The sequence below is a fragment of the Sycon ciliatum genome, chromosome 1 (assembly GCF_964019385.1).
Source record: "Sycon ciliatum chromosome 1, ocSycCili1.1, whole genome shotgun sequence".
Taxonomy (NCBI): Eukaryota; Metazoa; Porifera; class Calcarea; order Leucosolenida; family Sycettidae; genus Sycon; species Sycon ciliatum.
The window spans coordinates 65,325,356-65,344,624 of NC_088643.1; the positions used below are offsets into that span (position 1 = coordinate 65,325,356).

At 46.9% G+C, this 19,269-nt stretch overlaps 3 protein-coding genes across 5 annotated transcripts; 1 reads left to right on the forward strand and 2 right to left on the reverse strand.

Moving 5' to 3' along the window:
* Positions 1–1,911: 1,911 nt before the first annotated feature.
* LOC135804896 (G patch domain-containing protein 4-like) lies at positions 1,912–3,192 on the reverse strand. The gene has a single exon (XM_065318868.1). It carries the CDS (start codon positions 3,008–3,010, stop codon positions 2,195–2,197), a length of 816 nt encoding a protein of 271 aa, XP_065174940.1. The 5' UTR covers positions 3,011–3,192; the 3' UTR covers positions 1,912–2,194.
* Positions 3,193–4,037: 845 nt separating this feature from the next.
* Positions 4,038–7,308, reverse strand: LOC135804898 (PI-PLC X domain-containing protein 3-like). 2 transcript variants are annotated; one of them, XM_065318872.1, is made up of 3 exons: positions 6,310–7,308; positions 4,693–4,833; positions 4,038–4,662 (listed from the first exon to the last, which is right to left on the reverse strand). In XM_065318872.1, exons 1-2 carry the CDS (start codon positions 7,208–7,210, stop codon positions 4,736–4,738), a joined length of 999 nt encoding a protein of 332 aa, XP_065174944.1. In that variant the 5' UTR covers positions 7,211–7,308; the 3' UTR covers positions 4,038–4,662; positions 4,693–4,735. The 2 variants fall into 2 exon arrangements, with proteins under 2 accessions (XP_065174944.1, XP_065174943.1); XM_065318871.1 differs by having other exon boundaries at positions 4,038–4,833.
* A 72-nt stretch (positions 7,309–7,380) lies between these two features.
* On the forward strand, positions 7,381–18,892 carry LOC135804897 (WD repeat-containing protein 37-like). 2 transcript variants are annotated; one of them, XM_065318870.1, is made up of 14 exons: positions 7,381–8,036; positions 10,950–11,009; positions 11,698–11,753; positions 12,016–12,136; positions 13,289–13,360; positions 13,563–13,607; positions 14,119–14,285; positions 14,819–15,011; positions 15,260–15,376; positions 15,688–15,829; positions 16,383–16,452; positions 16,904–16,968; positions 17,461–17,569; positions 18,058–18,892. In XM_065318870.1, the coding sequence occupies exons 1-14, from the start codon at positions 7,811–7,813 to the stop codon at positions 18,178–18,180; spliced, it is 1,566 nt and encodes a 521-aa protein (XP_065174942.1). In that variant the 5' UTR covers positions 7,381–7,810; the 3' UTR covers positions 18,181–18,892. The 2 variants fall into 2 exon arrangements, with proteins under 2 accessions (XP_065174942.1, XP_065174941.1); XM_065318869.1 differs by having other exon boundaries at positions 7,383–8,036; positions 10,950–11,285.
* Positions 18,893–19,269: the final 377 nt, after the last annotated feature.

Below are 19,269 nucleotides of genomic sequence, written 5' to 3' on the forward strand. Positions count from 1 at the left end.
CTTATCCAGGGTCATTTGACTAGAAATAGCATCCCTTGATCCTGGTTTCAGTGGTCTTCTTGGACAGGTGGTCGCCTTATCCGAGTGGTCGCCTTGACAGGTTTTACTGTACATGTAAATGTATGCATTGTTGCATGGTGCACCATGCATGGTAGATCTGCACATCAGTGCAGGAAGTGTAGATGTGTATGGTGCATGCACGGCACTTGACAGGTCTGAGGGCCTGGCACATGAGTCGTGTAGAGTAGCATCACATTATTATAAGGTGTGTGCACTGTGATACACTGATCAAAATGATGTGTCACATGTGGATATGGTCACGTAACCCACTGAACCTGGAGAAGAAGACCACCTGGCCACGGCGACCACTTTTTCTCGACCCTTGAGGGCCTAGGGGTCGCCTTAGTAAGGCTTAGACAGGTTTCACTGTACAAGGTTATGTGTGTAAGGGTTCAAGCCAGTGAAAAGCTGTATGGGGGTAAATTCTCTGGGATGCGACGATGGTCATCCTCCTGCACGATATGATGCATAGATGCAGCCTGGGAGTCGTATAATGTGACTCCCTAAGTAGCTGGTTGCAACAGACTTGAGTTTGGAAAATACATGTACACTCAGTGACTGCTATCTGCGCTGCACTCTTGGCGGACCCCATCAACTCGCCAACATAGCCAGGACAACTACATGTATGCAAGTACATGTACACACAAGTATTGATGTACTGCCAGACTTCCAAGCAGACATTGCACTCTGTCAGAGCTCCTGAGTGGATGTAGATGATGGTTGATGAGTATACTACACTGTCTACAACCTGGAACGGAATTGTCCGCTCTTTGGTACTACATGTATTGCGTACGTTGAGCTGGCGGGATAGCCAAAAGCACAGTGCGGAGTGGTGGAAAGCCATGATGTAACGTTACACTATTACTACTTTGGTATATATTCACACTTCCAGGTCCAAAGAATATCCTTCATCTATCGTGTTCACTGCCAGCTTCCAATATTTTCCCTGCACAAAAAAATTAATTAGGGAAATGGAGGTTGTCCCCCGGATATCCGACCTTACACGGCCACTGGCCTTTCTCAACATGAAAAGGTAGAGCAGGAGCAATCGAGCTCTGCTTTTTCTCACATTGGGCAGGGGCATTCTTTACTCTGGTACATGTACTAGTAGAGCAGGAAAGGAAGATGACAGCAGCCATGGCCGAATGGGTCAAACGGGCTACTTCGCACCAGAGACAAGCACATGCGCCAAACTGAGACTCATCCTGTATTGCATCAACTACATCTACCAGCGAAACAAACATTCACACACCTCGGGAATTTTCAAATCCTACACACTCAGTGTGCTCGCCCTATGCGAGCGGGCGGAATCCCGGGAATATAGGTTTGTGCTTATTTTCCGTATGCTGTGCGCAGCTTACATACCTTATATGAACACCGGAGGGTGTACCCAGTGTGCTGACAGTGCTCAACACCATGGCGGAGGCAGAGCGTAATACAGAACAGAACAACAAGGACAATCAAGGCTTGTTTGCTGCGACTTGAAGTTTCATGCTCTCGCAATCATCAGGCAACACCTTATATGTACATGTAGAATGGTTTACATGACCAATTGACCACCGTATGTAGCTAGCCATTGTAGGTACCGTTCGTTGTGAGTGAAGAATGCCTCTGTCCACGGTGAGAGGAAGCAGAGGTCGTTTGTCTGCTTGTCGACTATAATGTACACATGTACATGCAGAGGATGCAAGTGTGCAATGCATGTGAACGTGGGATTACAGGACATGCAAGTGTGCAATGCATGTGAACGTGGGATTACAGGACGTTGGAACAAAGATTTCGGGCACTCGAAAAACTATGGTCAGTCAGGCTACCCAAACCACACATTTTTAGTTTGGACTTCATCATGTCACTGTCACCTTTTATTCTTTTAATTCTTACGACGACACATTTAAAGAGTTCCTGGTACGAGCATGCTAGGATTGTAATAAATTACTAGTGTTATTTCTGAGTATATGAGAATATGCTATTTCATGAAGGTCTAGGACTGTTCAATGGAGTTCGGGGTTGACGGAAGTGTTTGTGGTGTGTGTGTGTGTGTGTGTGTGTGTGTGTGTGTGTGTGTGTGTGTGTGTTTGTGTGTGTGTGTGCATGCACGTGTGTGTGCAGTGTCCATGTTGGGTGGGTACGCTGGCTATGCTTCCTTCTTCGACCTCTTCTCCTTTTTATGCTTACTTTTCTGCTTGTTCTTCTTCCTTTTCCTGGACGAGACGACTAATTCATCGACGGCAGCACACTCATCATCGCTATCTTCGGCTTGAGCCGCAGCTTGCTTCTTGTCGCGTTTCTTTTTATCTCGTTTCTTGTCCCGCTTCTTGTCCACTTTCTTTTCAGTTTCTTTCTCTTGATCACGCGCAGAAGATTCTTTGTTCTTATCACTGGTAGTAGTAGACTCGTTGAGAAAGTCTGCTTCCTGCTGTTCAAGTCTGGCAAGTTTTGCACTCAGTCCCATGCCGTGCCGCGCTCCCTTGTGCGCCGTGCGGCCTCCGCACGCTGCCCGCATCTTCTCGTCGTCATCCTCGAACATCAACGCTGGCCGGTCATCATCGCTGCTATCACTGTCCGACGAACTGCTGCTTGGTGCAGCTGACGTCGTGGGAGTGCCGCGAACGAATCGACCGTACAGCATCTCCTTGGCCAGGAACTTGGGCGGCACACGCTTGCTCGATACACCGCTATCACCATGCGCAGGCTGCTCAGCCTTAACTTTAGCATCGCCATGCTCATCCTCCTCAACGTCCAGTTTATTCAACGTACTACTGAACATATGATCCCACCATCGAAACGTGAACTGCTCGCCGTGATCGAATCCCAGGCCAGAGCCATCCATTTTCAAGTTCACCTTGATTGCATCCGATATTCCATTCTCTTGTTTTCCAAGACCTTTCCCACGTTTCCATCCTCTTTTCTTCAGCTCCTTCTTGGCGAAATCCATACCGTTCATGGCCATTTACACCCTCAGCAAAGAGATCCTGATATAGATTTACAAGGTTACTAGTGCTATATTGCATAGAAGCGGTACCATTGCACTGAACGTGAAGAATGAAGACAAGATAGCAAGGCCAAGCAGAAAGATCAAAATGAGAGAAGCTTGAACGGTTTTTTTATGTCGCGAGATTTCCTGAATTACTTTCAGAAATCATGCAATGGAAAAGGCAACAAGTGGTCGTGGCCACGTGGGGTACGGTATGATGCACGTGCATCTTGACTTTGCAATTACTCGTATTGTACATGATTGTATTATTTGTGGGCCTTGGATGATCGACTGTGCATGTGTCATGTATAATCATCATGTAGACCAACTGACAGTACTTGGACTCAACTGGAGTGATTCACTCATTCAGGGAGTTGCAACATCAGTTCTGACGTTTACCGGTATTCCCTAGAGTGCATGTGGAATTGTCATGTATTTGTAGTCCGTGCAATGTCTCCCATTCTCGCAGCCCCGCATTTGTATGCACTTGTGGCTGTAGCTGTCACATACCGGTAGTCATTGCATCACCTACCGTACAGCGTACTTTCTGCAAAGCAATCACCGGAAAAGATTAATTGCCTTGACCATGCTACTTATTAAAGGCCTGCCCTACCATCACACAAGCGTGAATCACATCGTGTAAACAGTAAACACATACATGTACTTCCGAGTAACACTGCATGCATGCAACTCTGAACGGCCCCGGGGCCGAATCTAGGGGTATGTTGGGTTGGTTGGATCCGGATCCCGATCGATTGCCTGGACCATTCGGATCCTCCCAGGCCCAATCGAACGAATGTGGAGTTTTCGTGCCAAAAAGGTTGATGGGCAAAAGAAAAAGATCCGTTGGATCTGGTCAACCTAGCTCGTCGACGTGGATTGGCGGATCCGACCGATCGAAAAGGGTGACCCAGATCCGGATCCCACCAATCGAACATGCCCTAGGACAGCTGCAGTTAGAACCAAAGAGATCCCCTCCCCCACCCAAAAAATGCAATGCACATCTGGCTTTCTTATTTACAATGCAGAAAGGTGTTGCACAGCGTCGTGGGAATAAATAACAAAATATGATGAAAGCAGTGGAAGGCGTAACAATGTACCGTGAATATAAAATGAACTGTGCTTGGCAGCTGATAAAAGAACTATTGGTTCCGAATATAAGCCTAGAAGTACACTCGTACTACACTCGTACTACATAAGAATAGACACATACCAGGGAGAGGGGAGATAGGATGCGCAAGTAAGGAAGATAAGTCGGCTTTAAAGCACGCTTATCTTTAGTTTTCAGTGTAGTCTGGGGTAATGCAAATATCGTACCAAAGATGAACACAGCGGATAGCCCATTCACAAAACAATTTACGACCCACATGGTCACACATGACGGCGCGCTAACATTTCTTCATGGATGAGCCGAATTGCGGAGATGACGCCAGCGTCGCACATAAATACCGGGAGTATGTGTAGGCGGAATGACAAGCGATTAGAGCGAGCGCCTTCTAAAATACATACTGCCCACAAATTGAGTACTTGGAGGCTACGATAATAAAAATAAACTGGAAGCTGGCTATGGAAGTTATGGAAGTTGTAAGAAAGTGAAAATAATAAAATCAGATGCAGGCTGTCAGGTGCATGTACATGCACATGTACATGTACATGTACATGTACATGTGGGGTAGTAGTATGGCAGTTTTACAGAGGTGCCTATTTAGTATCAGCTTCAGGTAGATTCAAGCTGATGACAGCATCAATCCACTTACCATCAAACACATCAACAAAATCTGCAATAGCAATGTTGACACCTGCAGTCAGACAAACAAAAGAAAATATTTTGTTTCGTACAGTGTACTAGTGTAGAGGAGTATGTATCCATTCCTCTACAGTCTACACGTACACAAAAGCAAAACCTTAAAGTTAAAAAAGTTAATTATCGTGCCCGTTCCCGAAGGGAACTCACGACGGCCGCTAACACCCGATAAACCCTAGCGGCAGATGCAGCGCCTAACGGTGGGGGTGAGTGGGTAAGTCTCACAACCACTGCAAAACAACCACTGCAAAACCCTACTGTCCATATATTGAGTGTACACTACACTGCATTTCCTTTTGGCTAATCAGTATGCCTAGGCCCGTCACACCATGTTCTATTTCTTCCAGATTTGCTCAACTTGATTGCAGTGTAAGACCGTGGTGGTGAAGAAGGAGATTGAGACATGTTTATTGTTTACTCAACTCCATAGAGTACACAGTCCTCGGAGCGAGTTGTGCTACTGTTGCGGACATTGAAGTCCGTTGAGAAGTCAAGCGGCCAAGAGCACTGCTGGTCCATTTTCACAGTATGTACGTAAACTACAGTGCATGTACACGTTAAGGTAGTAAAGGACGCCGGGCCCGGTCATCCAATCGGGTTTCAATGTCCACGACAGTGGCTCGAGAGAGTGCACCACACACCAGGATGCAGACTGCAGAGTCTCATACACATGGAGAGAAGGGAAAATACGCTGTTTTTTTTTAAAACTCCGAGCTTCACGCAAAGACAGTTACATCCATAGAATATTACAAAGATGAGTATTGCAACAGCTTTTGGCCTTTTGATTCAATAAGACGTCACACTTCCAACGCCGCTGCATGCATTCCCCGATCGTCCGCGTTCAATAAACTAGCAACAAAACGACTTCAATTCAGATACTGATCCCTCAGACAGCTGTTTCGACCTAACATATTATATCAGCGAATGCCCCGTATGCCTCTTGAGTGACGTTAGCTCGCGGATGCTTTTTTCACACTACCACAGAGCTGCTATTTGCTACGTGGCAGTAGCTTTGTGTCATAGCGGAAGCTAGGCGTGACACCCGATTCCGAACTATGCGACGGCAGTGCAGTACAATGCTGGTGAGCGAATGTACGGAGTGAATGACCGATAAGCCTCTCGTGTCACTACAAGTACTTGCATTGGTATGCTTTTATAGTGCCCAGCCTGGTAGCATCACCCACTCACTTCATTGCCACTATGTGTTTGATCCTGCACCTTGCATTACTGTTACCACAGCAGGATGTCAGAAGATATTCTAGAATGGTGCGGTCAGCCATTGTAGGTGCCAGTCCAGAGCCCTCCCTATAATATATTCGAAACTTAGAGCTAAACAAATTATTGCATTTCACAACTTCATCCGGTGTCCGGGGCGAGAAATGGTACCAAACTGGTTGGTTGGTGGGGGGGGGAGGGAAAGAAACAAAAACCAAAAGGCATGCTCTATGCCACGAACCATAGTAATGCATACCTGTCCATTTGCTACCCGGTGGGGCCAGTTTGCGGCGGTTCGCCAGCCATTCACAGACTGGTGGCTGTGTGACCTTTGCCATGTCCTCCACACACTTCACAGTCACAGACGCACAGAGCTTGAAGAAGTTGGATGTGACGAGCGTCGAGTTGGGCGAACACTGTGTCTGCGTGATTGTGAACTTGTCAAAGCTGGGCCGCACCACCCAGCGCTGCCACTGGTCCGACATTCTCTGCAGGAGAACGTCCGTATCGGGTGTGTTGTGCCACGGCGAGGACACCAGGTCTCTGTGATACCACAGCCATGGGTAAGAAGCCACCTCTACAGGGTTATTGTAAAGGACAATGATGCGCTGTTGCGTATTCCAGATATCCGACAGTGTAACCGCAGTGGTACGCTCCGATGGCAGGCATATCTTATCGCCAAACGCCGACTGTATCATGTGGCAGAGGCGTGCATGCGAGTCTCGGTCCATGTCATAAAAGTGGTTGAAGTCGAGCAGCAGCACTTCGTCGACACCGACTTCAGTTATAAATTGCTTTATCTCCGCCAGCACTTCACTGACGGCCACTGAGATCTGTGCATGGCAGCACCACAGTTCGTTATTCACAAAGCAAACTCTCAAGTCCAGATAGCGAATGCCATTAAGCAGCTGAGTGAAGATGCCATAGTTCTGGCACTTCGACCACGGTGCGTAGTAGGACTGCACAACAGACTGTCCAGCTACAGCAGCTAGGCTTCGTACCCAGTCCAAGCTGTCTGGGGCAAGTGGAGATGCTGCATGGATGTTGTGCGACGCCGAATCATGAGAACCAGGGATGGAAATCTCTGCAAGGCACCTCTCCGCAAATGCAGGATATTCGTCAGCCAGCGCTTTCATCCAAAACGGCTTGCTGTCCATTGTGGACGACACTTCATTCTCAGTTTTCTTACTTCCCACCCCAAACTATAAATGTAAGCAGATTTGAACTCGTAATGAGCTGAAAACTGCCAAAAAGTGCCATGTCTGCAGTTTCGTTGTATTTTTGGTACATTTTTTGAATGTAAATAAATCTTTCACGGTCACCAGGGATTTTACTACTGACCTGGTTACAACAGCTCCAGAGCCAAATGTCAATGAAAGTAACTTCCCCTGTACTGTCCAACGAGAAGGACGGTCGTGTGAGTGAAGTCCAGGGGTCACCTTGTTTACGTAGCTTGTAAACATCCGCTGACAGCTTGATGCCTTGGTTTTGAGTCAAGTGAGGATTTCCTATATTTTAGTACTACCTTTACGTAGATTTGGTTATTGGAATTTCTCATGCAATTGAACATACATGCAGTTTTCTTGGCCTGGAGCGGCTGCACATGGTTTATGATTGCGGACAAGATCCAGCACTGAACAACAGCTGGTGAACACTAGTTGTTTCTGAGACAGCAACGATGCCCCTATCTTAGCCTGCTGGAAAGTGCAGGGTAGACGCCGACTGCCAGTTGCTTTCATGCTGAGTAAGAGGTCATCATGGCTGAACAATTTGGCCCCAGTCGTGGTCCGAAAAAGAAGAAGCCCAAATTCTCCGCCAATGTCGTTGGCACACGGTCGACCTCTGTCGGTACATCCCAAGACCCTGACAATGTGCCACGAAGCAGGCGAGAACTTGTGGTATCTGATTTCAGGAGTAAACTATGTGATGTGATGTCTACATTAGAAAGGGAGTACGAGGCTCTGTATCTGGAGAATGAAGCCCGTGAGTATTAAAACTCAGTGACATTGTGATAGAATGCCACTATGTTTAGTTTTTGTAGTTGGCAATTTATCTGTAGCATAAACATGCACCCACACATACGGGCACGCATGCACACACACACACACACACACACACACACACACACACACACACACACACACACACACACACACACACACACACACACACACACACACACACACACACACACACACACACACACACACACACACACACACACACCTGTCCTGTCCTGTCCTGTCCTGAACATTGCCGTTTCCGGTTACATGTCCCCTCGTGTGAGGGGCCGACACACATGGAGAGTTGGGTTGAGGCGCTGTGTCGCATCAACGTCCTAGCGAGATTTCCTAGCCACACACACACACACACACACACACACACACACACACACACATGCACACACACACACACACACACACACACACACACACACACACCATGTACCATGTACCATGTATACGCCCGTCGCAAGAGAAGCACGCAAATCTGCAAATGCACTGGATGTGCATCCACAGATTTTCTCTTATAGCAACGATGGCGAACAAGATCTGAATGAGACAGATCAAGACTTGCGCCAGATAACTGTCCAATCCATACAACCTGCGAAGCTATGTGAATCGCGCACACACACACACGGACACGCACACACACATGCACACCTTGACCTTGATCTTGCCCACTGCGTACGCAGTGACAGCAAATGTCTGAAAGTTCAAGTGAGAACACGAGCGCAGCATTTGGCATGCAGATTCAGGTTTCTTGGTCGATAAAACGGGTGTCCACTGACACAGAGAAGAAGATCAGGAGCGGGCCATGGCGGTGGAGTGCTACTGGCAACTTGTCTCCAGCCGGGGTGATCTTGACAACTCTCAATCCAGGTGGTCACTCATAGGCCCGTGGATTGCAAGTGTTCACGGGCAAAGTGCTTGTATTCACGTTTGGATTCCTGCGGGCAAATCTGGGTCGCAGGCAAATTTACAGGGAAACGGACTCTCAAACGGGAGAATCGTATCTAGTGATGTAGCGAACCATGAATTCTACGAACGAATAATCTAGCGACTACCACTCAAGCGAACGAACGATTATTCTTCTATTCCACAAGAAAATTCATTATTGACAATTATCAACTATTGCGAATGCGAAGTGTACATGTAGCAAACACACAACACAAACGCTCAGACTTGAGTCAGAGTAGAATCTACCATGGTCTACCGTGCATAGTCTAGTCCTTGTCTGCAACACAGTACAAAGTTCAATTAGTTCATGCATTCAAGTCAAGAAATCTAGAGTCGCCCGCCCGTGAATATTCGAATTTTCGAACCTTTGACCTAGATTTTATCCGATCGATTATTACTATTAGTGGAGGTTCAAGAGATCGAGGAAATTCGAATACTGTAAACCCCCTAATTTTAGCGACACATAAACCTTAGCGAATTTAGCGAATCAGTCAAATTCGCTTAAGTTAGGGATCGTGAATCCTTTTTTTTTTCATTTTTTTTCATGTGCATACCAGTCTGTGTTACTGTGTAGTATTCTGAGCTTTTTTTTTCCTTTCTTCACCAGTACATATACTGTAGATCTACATGACGAGTACTGTAAAAGCCATTATTCTAACGAAGCGCGTATTATAACGATTTCCCGAAATTGACTGGTTTACGTGTACCAAAGGTAACGATTCTCACTTATTCTCAACGCTCAATAGGACAGTATATGTATCGATTTCTGTATAACGATTTCTATTTTAACGACAGATTTCTCCTCGTTAACTCGTTAGAGTTAGCACTTCGTTATATGGAGAAACGAACTACTTATAGGTTATTGGATAGTGGGAAGTATACAAGGTGAGGTGTGAAAAAACTAAAGTGGGAGAGAAGACGAAAGAAATTAGAAGAAAAGATGTGAGAGTGTTCCCGACGGTGTGAGCTACTACATAAGGTGAGTGAAATGAAGGCGTGGAAGCAGGTGAATGTGATAGAGTGAGGAACTGTGAGGTGTAGGTGTATGCGAATGAATACGTGTGTGAATGCTAGGTGAAGAGTCTCAGTTTTGTGACATTTTCTTTCTGAATGCATAGTCGGGAACACTCTCACATCTTTTCTTCTAATTTCTTTCGTCTTCTCTCCCACTTTAGTTTTTTCACACCTCACCTTGTATACTTCCCACTATCCAATAACCTATAAGTAGTTTGTTTCTCCGTATAGCCTCTATTGTGAGACGATTTTCCCTGATGATAGTCTCAAGAAAATCGATTAGGAACTTCGTTATATATATGGCTTTTACAGTACTCCGTTTGCTCACATTACCAAAAAAACTGTCTACTATCGCTAAAATAAACGGTCGCTAAAACGTCGACAATTCGAAATTGCTAAATAAATTGGTCGCTAAAACTAGGGGGTTTACAGTAATCGATTATTCACTACATCACTGGAGAATACCCTTCGTATCAATCCCCTATTACCATTAGCCCGCCGCACACATACAACGCTGATGAAGAGTTGATCCTGTCATTTAACCCAGTAGTGGTCATTTTATTACTTCCCAGCCGTGTTTGATATTGTCACTTAATCTCTTTCAAGTTTTGGACATTGGTATCATCATGATCATTTGCCCCCATTCCCCAGATAAATAAGTACAGTCATGTAACTTACTGTAAAACCGGAAAATTTTGGTGGAGTTTTATTTTCAGTAATTTCGGTACAGGTAATTTTAACCGGAAATAAAACACACCGGAAAACTGGTTTCGCGCTACCGAACCGTTGATTTTGGGAAATACCGAAAATATTGCAACGAAAATTCCCGGTTTTACAGTATTATCTGATGTGAATCAAAATGTGTTGAATGTCTCCTCATGCTCTGTGACCTCTGTCTGTTCCAATGTTTTCCTGTTTGCAGTTCGCAAGCGAGTCGATGAACTGTCTGACCTGCTGGAGAGTAACGGCATCCGAGCAGACGGTAATCCCAGTTCCCTGCCCACCACATTGGAGGATGGCGCTGAAACACACACACCACCGCCACCGTCATCTTTGCCATCCACTGTCATGGCTGCATCCTCCACGGCCACTGCCACTGCCACTACTCCGGTTGGTAACAAGTTGCCACTTGGTGCTTCACCGCCGCGACGGCCTACAACGTCTGCCCCTGTGCCAATAGCACACGCACCTAACCTAGCCACCACCAATGCCGTAACCAAGTTCAATGCCACCTCACCGAAACTTGTCAAGAAGCTCTGTGAGCAGTCATACTGTCATTATCATTGCCAATCGACAACCATCTTTGTCCCACTACGACGGGCATTTGTCTTTGCATCCTGGCTTCTCCCAGCCAGCTGTCTAGGCTGAACATGGGGAATGTAGAGTGGGGCTGGGGCTTGTCCAAACGTATTGTTCTCACAGCCAGGCACAGTATCTCCTGTAGCAGAATGGCAGCACTGATGGCTAGATTCTATGAGGGCCTACTGGATACCAAACATAACTGGCCAGCTGTGTACTGTAACTTGCATTGTTTTCATGCACGCCCAGTAGGTATCTGTACTCTGGTTGTTTGGAAATGCTTGCAATCTGGCAAGTTCTGATATATACTGCATTTGTAAAAGCTACTCCATGCACAAGTCCAAGCCTTGCTTGTTTTTGGGTTTGTGCAGCGTCATCCAGCCGAGTAACTCGCTTCAAGACGACCTATCGAGCAGGAGCTAACAAGGTGTGCTTCTGGAGGCTTTGCTTGCAGTGTATGCGCTGGTGTGAACAGGCGTGACGGTGCATGTACCGGTATGCATGGGTGTATCATGGATAACATAATTATTGTGTTTGCGATAGTCTCTTGCTCCATTCGAGACATATTCTACGTGTTCCAGTTGAAGTTGTTGAGCCGGACACTCTACTGCCGAGTTCGTATTTAGTATTTTACCAGACTGTTGCTTGACGCAGTGTTGTGCTGTTCTTATGCGGCCTGGTGGGTGTAGATTCGGCGTGCGGCAACGTTTGCAACTGTCGAAGTCCGCCGCAGCTTGCAAGGCCACACGGACGGCGTATGGGACGTTGCCCATTCACCCGTCACCAACGTGATTGGCACAGCGTCCGCTGGTAAGCTGCTGCCACCACCGTTCTCTTCCTGTGCACCGCTTTCTTGTTGCGTTTACCTCATGAACAGTATTGCTGCACTGTGAGTCGACACTTCAAGATAGCCTGCTACAGTACTGTCGGGGGCCGAGGAACTGGAGAAGCAGCCTCGTAGCCTATGCCGTTCCTGTTTTCATGTGCTATGGTCTATGCTCAGTTGAGTGACCGTGTATACATTGGTATGCTGTGCCTGGTGAACTTCTAGCCTGTTCTGTTCTTCGGCACCCGGCAGTACTGTGCTCCACGATGCACTTGTTATGAGAAAGTGACGGCGGCATGGCCGCTGGGCCATTTCTGCCAATACTGCAGGATGTGTAGGGCTATACATACGCTATTGTAGAATGCATACTAGAATGCATACTGTACTACTGTGGGTGTAGTTTGTACTACCAACACACTCCACACAACTACCTGGAGAATGGTTATGTAGGGCGTTGAACGGTGTACAGTCAGTATCGCCTATAGCGTTGGTGTTTGATTTTGAGCATTTTATCACTATAAGCGATATATTACTATGACCGATACTGCATGCTATGTATGCAAGTGGGGTGTCAAATGACTCAGCGCGCCGTGCCCATACGCACAATGTCATATAGCTGGCTGTAGCTCCGGACACACAAAATCAGCATTTCCTCATGATGGAGGCATATTTTGGCAACGTGTACAAGCAAAACTCACCAAACAACACTCACTGGACAAGTTCTTCACGAAGAAGTAACACCCTGTTCTTCTCTGACATTGCTTGATTTCACATCAATCACTATAACCGACGCAAAAATAGTGTAATAAAGGTCTTTTGAAATATGAATTTGATCACTATAGGCGATATATTACTATAGACGATTATTACTATACGCGATAACTGTGTATACTTAGTTATGGTAAATGAAAATGAATTTGAGAAATTGATCACTATATCCGGTATATTACTATAGCCACCAACCTTATAGGCGATACGGACTGTATTCCTGGTCCCAGCATACTCACATCATGCATTACTCATACTGGTACAGTCCATAGCTACATGTATTTGGCAACACGCAGTGTGCTTCTTATGATCTTGTGAAGTGTCTGACGTGCAGTGTCTTGGTTCTGTTTTGCGCTCTCCTTTGCTAGACCGCTCGGCTCGTATTTGGTGCACGGAAAGCACTACATGTCTCATGAAGTACCAGGGTCACTCTGGATCGGGTGAGTTAGGCTGCGTCGTCGTGCCGCTCTTGCAGTAGATTCTCTTTCCACCTGGTTTAGCTGTATGGCTACTAGACCTGTGCACCAGTAGTCTTTCCTTCTCTATCACCGACACCACTGCATTCTGTTGCATTTGTACTTGTACTCGTTTGTTGTGCTTGTACTCACCGTGAATGATTTGTTTGGTGGTTTTGTCGTGCAGTGAACTCCGTCCGTTTCCATCCCAACAGCACGATGGCCTGCTCAGGTAGGTGGCCTACGTGGTATATGGCTGTACTGTGCTTTGCATTTTTATGGAGATTTGCTCACACTCATGATAAGTCTGCAACACCGTTTTCAGTTGTACTTCTACGGTACTGGCCAGGGAAGTCCAACCTCCTGGGTAAAGTATCCAGGGCGACACGCAGCCCTAGCCCAACGCACACTGTCCTGTGCGCTTCAACACCACACTGCTATATTCATGAGGTTGGATTTCTCTGGCCAGACCAGTACTGTACATGTAATATCTCCTATACATGCCAATCCAGAGCAGGTTGTGTGTGTAAAGGCGCAACGCAGGTATGGTTGTTGGCTGGCGGACAGGACATTGTCAACGCAGGTATGGTTGTTGGCTGGCGGACAAGGCATTGTCAACGCCGGTATGGTTGTTGGCTGGCGGACAGGACATTGTCCTACTCGCCAGCCTTGAATCATGTACATGTCCTCTACTGCTCTTATACAGAGTTCCACTGTCTTGTTGTTTGCTGTTGCTTTTGAAGCATCGGGTGATGGCCAGATTCATCTCTGGCGAACGCCATCAGCAGGCCCATCTTTTGCAAACAATCACATAGCGAAATCGGTCAGCCAGGGCAACGTTCCACCACCATCGTCCATACCCCTTTCTCCATCGGCTGACACCATAATCGGATCTTCGTCGGGAGCTGCGGTAAGTTCTGATCACATTGGCGCTATCCGTGTATTTTATCTTTACATGCATGCATGCGCAGTTGTGTGTGTGTGTGTGTGTGTGTGTGTGCCCATGTGTGTGTGTGCCCATGTCTGTGTGTGTGTGTGTGTGTGTGTGTGTGTGTGTGTGCATGTGCGTGTGTGTGCTTGTGTGTGCGTGCATGTGTGTGCGTGCGTGTGTGTGTGTGTGTGTGTGTGTGTGTGTGTGTGTGTGTGCGTGCGTGCCGAGCATTCGGGTTGTTTATTTAATAAAATGGTTTGTGTCTGCTGGTCCACCGTGCATAGTGCATTAACTCCTATTTTATGCATAGTGACTGCTAGTGACTATCTTCCTTCGTGACATCAAACAATAATTAGGACTATAAAAAATACTTCTGTGTATGCACATGTACAGGTATGTGTCTTTGTATATGATACCTGTACATCTACTGTAACTATACAACCTGATGTTTGTTATGTATGTACATGTATGTGCACCCTGTCCATGCTTGCTTGCCTGCCTGCCTACAACAGAGTGGTGGCTTTTACACGGACATGAGCAACATTGCCAACTGGGCGCAGAGCCAGGACTCGCATGCGCCGGCGGCGCCGGCGGATGACGACGAAGTCACGACGTGCGGCGAGCGTCTGAACGAGGAGCAGGCGGAGAACCTGGAGAAGTGCCACGTCACTCGCACCCCGGTCACCCACCTCTCCGGTCATGTGGGTACGTGTCTGTTGCTGCGTGCATGTGTTTGATTGGATGTAGGGCTGGCCGCTGGTGTTTCTTGATTTCAGTGTGAGTGCTGGCAGTCATAACGCTCAGCTGTTACTATAGGATAGCACTACTCCATCTATTTTTTAAAGCTCTTCTTTCTCATGGGTTTATTACATGTACGTTGAGGTATTTTTAACTGTTTATCCCAATCAGCATGAACCTAGTTGTTGCTGAATTGCGTGTGTTGCGTTGCTCAGGTGTTGTCACAGCAGCACATTGGCTAGCTGATGGCGATCACATCGCGTCTGCGTCCTGGGACAGGACACTCAAGCTCTGGAATGCGGAGACGTCACAATGCGTATCGACGTTGACAGGTGACGTGTGTACCACGGTGTGCTATCTGTGCTCGTGCGTGTGCTCGTCTGTGTGTGTATGCTTGCATGTGTGCATGCATAGGCATGGGTATAGCTATGCCTGTATTAGAGCAATTCAGCGAATCTGTAATCTCACTATGGCCGTTAGCTAATGCAAAAAAGTCGGTGCTGCTGTCCAGCCATCTTGTTTGCATGTGAGTTCTCTAGTCTCCTCTACCACGTCTCTTGAGAAATTTCATTCGTGCATTTTGGCTGCTCTCTTCATGATCCTGTGTACTAATTTGTAGGATATTCTGCTTTCTTGGCTGCAGGTCATGACCAGGAACTGACAAATGTTACCTGTCACTCCAGTGAGAAGCTAGTGCTGACCTCGGCTCGCGACATGACATTTCGAATGTGGGACCTGAGCTCATTCGACTGCCATCCCGTGCATGTGCTGCAGGCACATTCAGGGTAAGAAGACCACTGTGTGTGTGTGTGTGTGTGTGTGTGTGTGTGTGTGTGTGTGTGTGTGTGTGTGTGTGTGTGTGTGTGTGTGTGTGTACTGCTTGCCTTGTGCTTACACCACTCTGTGTTCTATGCTGCATGCTGTATACCGGCATATACAGTTGCGCTCGGTGAAATCTGACCTGGAGTGCACATTTGGCGCCCTCATCTTGCACAGCCCTCGACGCCCTGGAAGTGGTACGAATGCAGGCGGACGTACACATGTACAAATTCAATGATGTGATCAAAACTGGTACAGGGCGCCAGTTTTGCACTTTGGGTCGGATTTCACCGAGCACATCTGTATATGCCTTATATAGTCACTGGTGACCAATATGAGCAGTGCTATTAGTATTGTGCCGGTCACAGGTGGCCATAGGTGAAGAACACTACGGTGTGCTGCGCTGGTGAATACACAGAGGACGAGATACTACATAACTGATATCTGTAGAAAAAGACGATATTGCTGTTGTTGGGTGTTTCTTAGTCGTGTCTTTTGACTGCTGCCTCTGCCCGACAGCACTGTGACCAGCGCGATCTTCTCATCTAAAGGACACGTGATCAGTGCCAGTGACGATAGAACAGTCAAGGTTAGTTGTGCAGCTTTGTCTGACATGTTCAAGGCTCAAGAGAGCTAGATGCAGTGCCATGGACACATGTATTCCGGAAATCAATAGGCATAAACTGATACAGGAACTCTTTGAGGAATTGAGTTTGGATCGAGTTGAACAGTGCAAATAGGGCGGTGTAAATTGCTGATCAAGTGGGAATGGTGTGGCAGAAGTTGCAGAACCCACTTCGCAAGGAGTAAATCTAACGTCAATGTAAGTTAGAGACTTGTAGGATTTATTTCAATATCTCGTGCCACAACAGGATGACTGGCAACACTGAGAAAGGCTGTGTGTGAAAGCCAAGCAAACATGGTACATGACGGTCCTCATGCTGTGTACCCTAGGTTGGCTGAGGGGGCTTTGTACTGCTACGTGAACTTGGCTTGGTCGGCTTGAGACCCTCGTTTCCTTACTTTTGTGTTTTTGGCAGGTGTGGGATATGCGGCAGATGCGATCTCCCACAGTAACGATCCGAGCAAGCACTCCAGTGAACAGGTACTGTATAATGTCTTAGACTCTTAGTGTTCATGGACAGGGCCGCTCAAGATAGCCTACCTACGATACAAGAATCGTGTTGTACGCACTTTTGATGGCAGAACTTTGCTTTTGGATGCTGTGTGCTGAATTGATGATGCTGCTGCTTGGAACCTGTGCAGGTTGGTTAGTTACCCACCCTCATGATGACTGTTTGTGGGAAAGATTCGCTGGCTGGTCATTGCTTCCGTGTCATATGAGAAGCTTGTTCCTGTTCCATCAAGGCGTCTGTTATGGAACAGCGGGGCGATAGAGCCATGATTCTATTTTCTTTTGTATTTGCGGGACTGAAGTATTTCTGCAGTTGCATGAAAAGTTTAAAAACCGGTCGGGTGACTAGAAACGATGAATTACTGGTAAATTCAGGCGGCCTTTCTCTATCAACATTCAACTTTTGGTCACATCCTTTACGTTAATCTCCTCTTTTCTCATTGTGCATTGTCTTGTGCTCAGAATTGCTGTGTCATTAGATGCTCAGCTTGTGGCCCTACCACAGGATAATAGGCATATTCGCGTATTTGACATCAACGGTGTGCGTCTCGACAAGAGTAGCCAAAAGCGGGTAAGAGGAAATTGTGCTTGTTCCTTATAGTATCTACATTTCTTCCCCTTTCTCTCCCTCCCTTACACACACAGACGCACATACGCACACACACGCACACACACACACACACACACACACACACACATACACACACACACGTGCGCGCGCGCACACACACACACACACACACACAAACACACACCACACACACACACACACACACACACACACACGCACATACACGCACGCAAACACACACACACACACGCACGTGCACACACATGCACTACTTACTGATGGATAATTAATTAATTATATCTCGTGATATGAGTAGCAGCATGAAACTCTATTTAAAGTCGAGACATGTGCTGATATTCTTCCACTGGATCCTCAGTCCTGTATGTAAGATATAGACCACCGATCATTCAGTGTGGTAATGGTTGTACTGTCACTTCTCAGTTACTGAGTTACTTAGTTTGACGTTCCTTGTTGTCATATTCGTGTAGGGACATTGCCGGATGGTCACAGCGGCAGTATTCATTCCCGGTGACGATTCTCCCGAAAACTTCTACTCCGTGGGCTTTGATAACCGCTTGATTGGCTGGAGTGTCTCCTTACCTGGTAACTAGGTGAAGCTGGCCGTAGTCGCACACTTTCTTACCCAGTAGCTGAGCATGGCTGGCCCTAACCGCACACAACTCCTTACCCGCTAACTGGGCAGGCTGGCAATCATCCACCCCTGGCCGCCGCCCCTCCGTTGTACTCGTACATACTTGACTTCCCTGCTCTCGCTGCATTCCCGCTGCTCTGCGGATTGCAGTAGCCCGTTGTAACTTGTCGTCCTCACCTGTTTGCCGACAGTAGGCACGGTGTACTGGTATCTTCGTTTTAAATGTTTTCCCGCTTGACAATTGTACATAGACTGGCTCTATTTAATATCTCTGTAGCACGCTTGTAGCCGTTTGCTCTGTTTTGTTTTGGTATGAAATTACAGTCTTAATTTTCCCTGCACATACGACGAAAACGCCTGAGTTCATTTCAGCCATCGCAACTCCCTGTTGTTGATTTTTTTTAAATCTCTAGCATGTAGCCACATGATCACGATATTCACGGAGGGAAATCTCTTTCCTGCAATCCATGCTCATTACTTTAGGGTGACGCACCCAAACCCTGGTTGGATACGACTCCTCGACATTATCTCACGATACGCATACTGAAAGTATCCACATGTGCGTGTACATGTACATGTACGGCTGCAGATTGCCACAATGTAGACCAGGGTCCAGGGAATACTGTACAATCATATAGAAAGTGGTTTTCAGTACTCCACGATGTCCCCGATATGCCGATGTGGATCAATCTAGTGTACCGTGTATACTGTGAGTGTGACATAAATACCGGCATAAGGATTTAGGTGTATGCGCCTTGGCTCCTTCGCCTTTCGCCGAGCTGTCCTGTTCATATACAATCATGTACATATGTCATGCCAGGAAGGCCGCTGATTGGCTGTGGACGTGGTAACGGTCACGTAGCATGTAATGCAAACATGTACAAACTAGAATGTGGCATAATTATCTTGATTAGGAAGGAGAGAGGGGATCCGGATGCCGATGGTGCGACTTTTCCCATCGCGACACTGACCCTGAAAACATGGTAACCGTTCTCTTGATTATTGCTACTATTGTCAGCCAGAGAGTAACTGAGTAATTAAATAGAGA

What these genes read in the sequence shown, in the direction of transcription:
- LOC135804896 (XM_065318868.1), bottom strand. Translation starts at nt 3,010, where the DNA reads ATGGCCATGAACGGTATGGATTTCGCCAAGAAGGAGCTGAAGAAAAGA.
- LOC135804898 (XM_065318872.1), bottom strand. Translation starts at nt 7,210, where the DNA reads ATGGACAGCAAGCCGTTTTGGATGAAAGCGCTGGCTGACGAATATCCT. An exon ending in ACCGGGTAGCAAATGGACAG is followed by an intron (nt 4,834 to 6,309) that starts GTATGCATTACT and finishes GTCTGACTGCAG; the next exon opens with GTGTCAACATTGCTATTGCA.
- LOC135804897 (XM_065318869.1), top strand. Translation starts at nt 7,811, where the DNA reads ATGGCTGAACAATTTGGCCCCAGTCGTGGTCCGAAAAAGAAGAAGCCC. An exon ending in CAGCACGATGGCCTGCTCAG is followed by an intron (nt 13,608 to 14,118) that starts GTAGGTGGCCTA and finishes TTGCTTTTGAAG; the next exon opens with CATCGGGTGATGGCCAGATT. An exon ending in ACAAGAGTAGCCAAAAGCGG is followed by an intron (nt 17,570 to 18,057) that starts GTAAGAGGAAAT and finishes ATATTCGTGTAG; the next exon opens with GGACATTGCCGGATGGTCAC.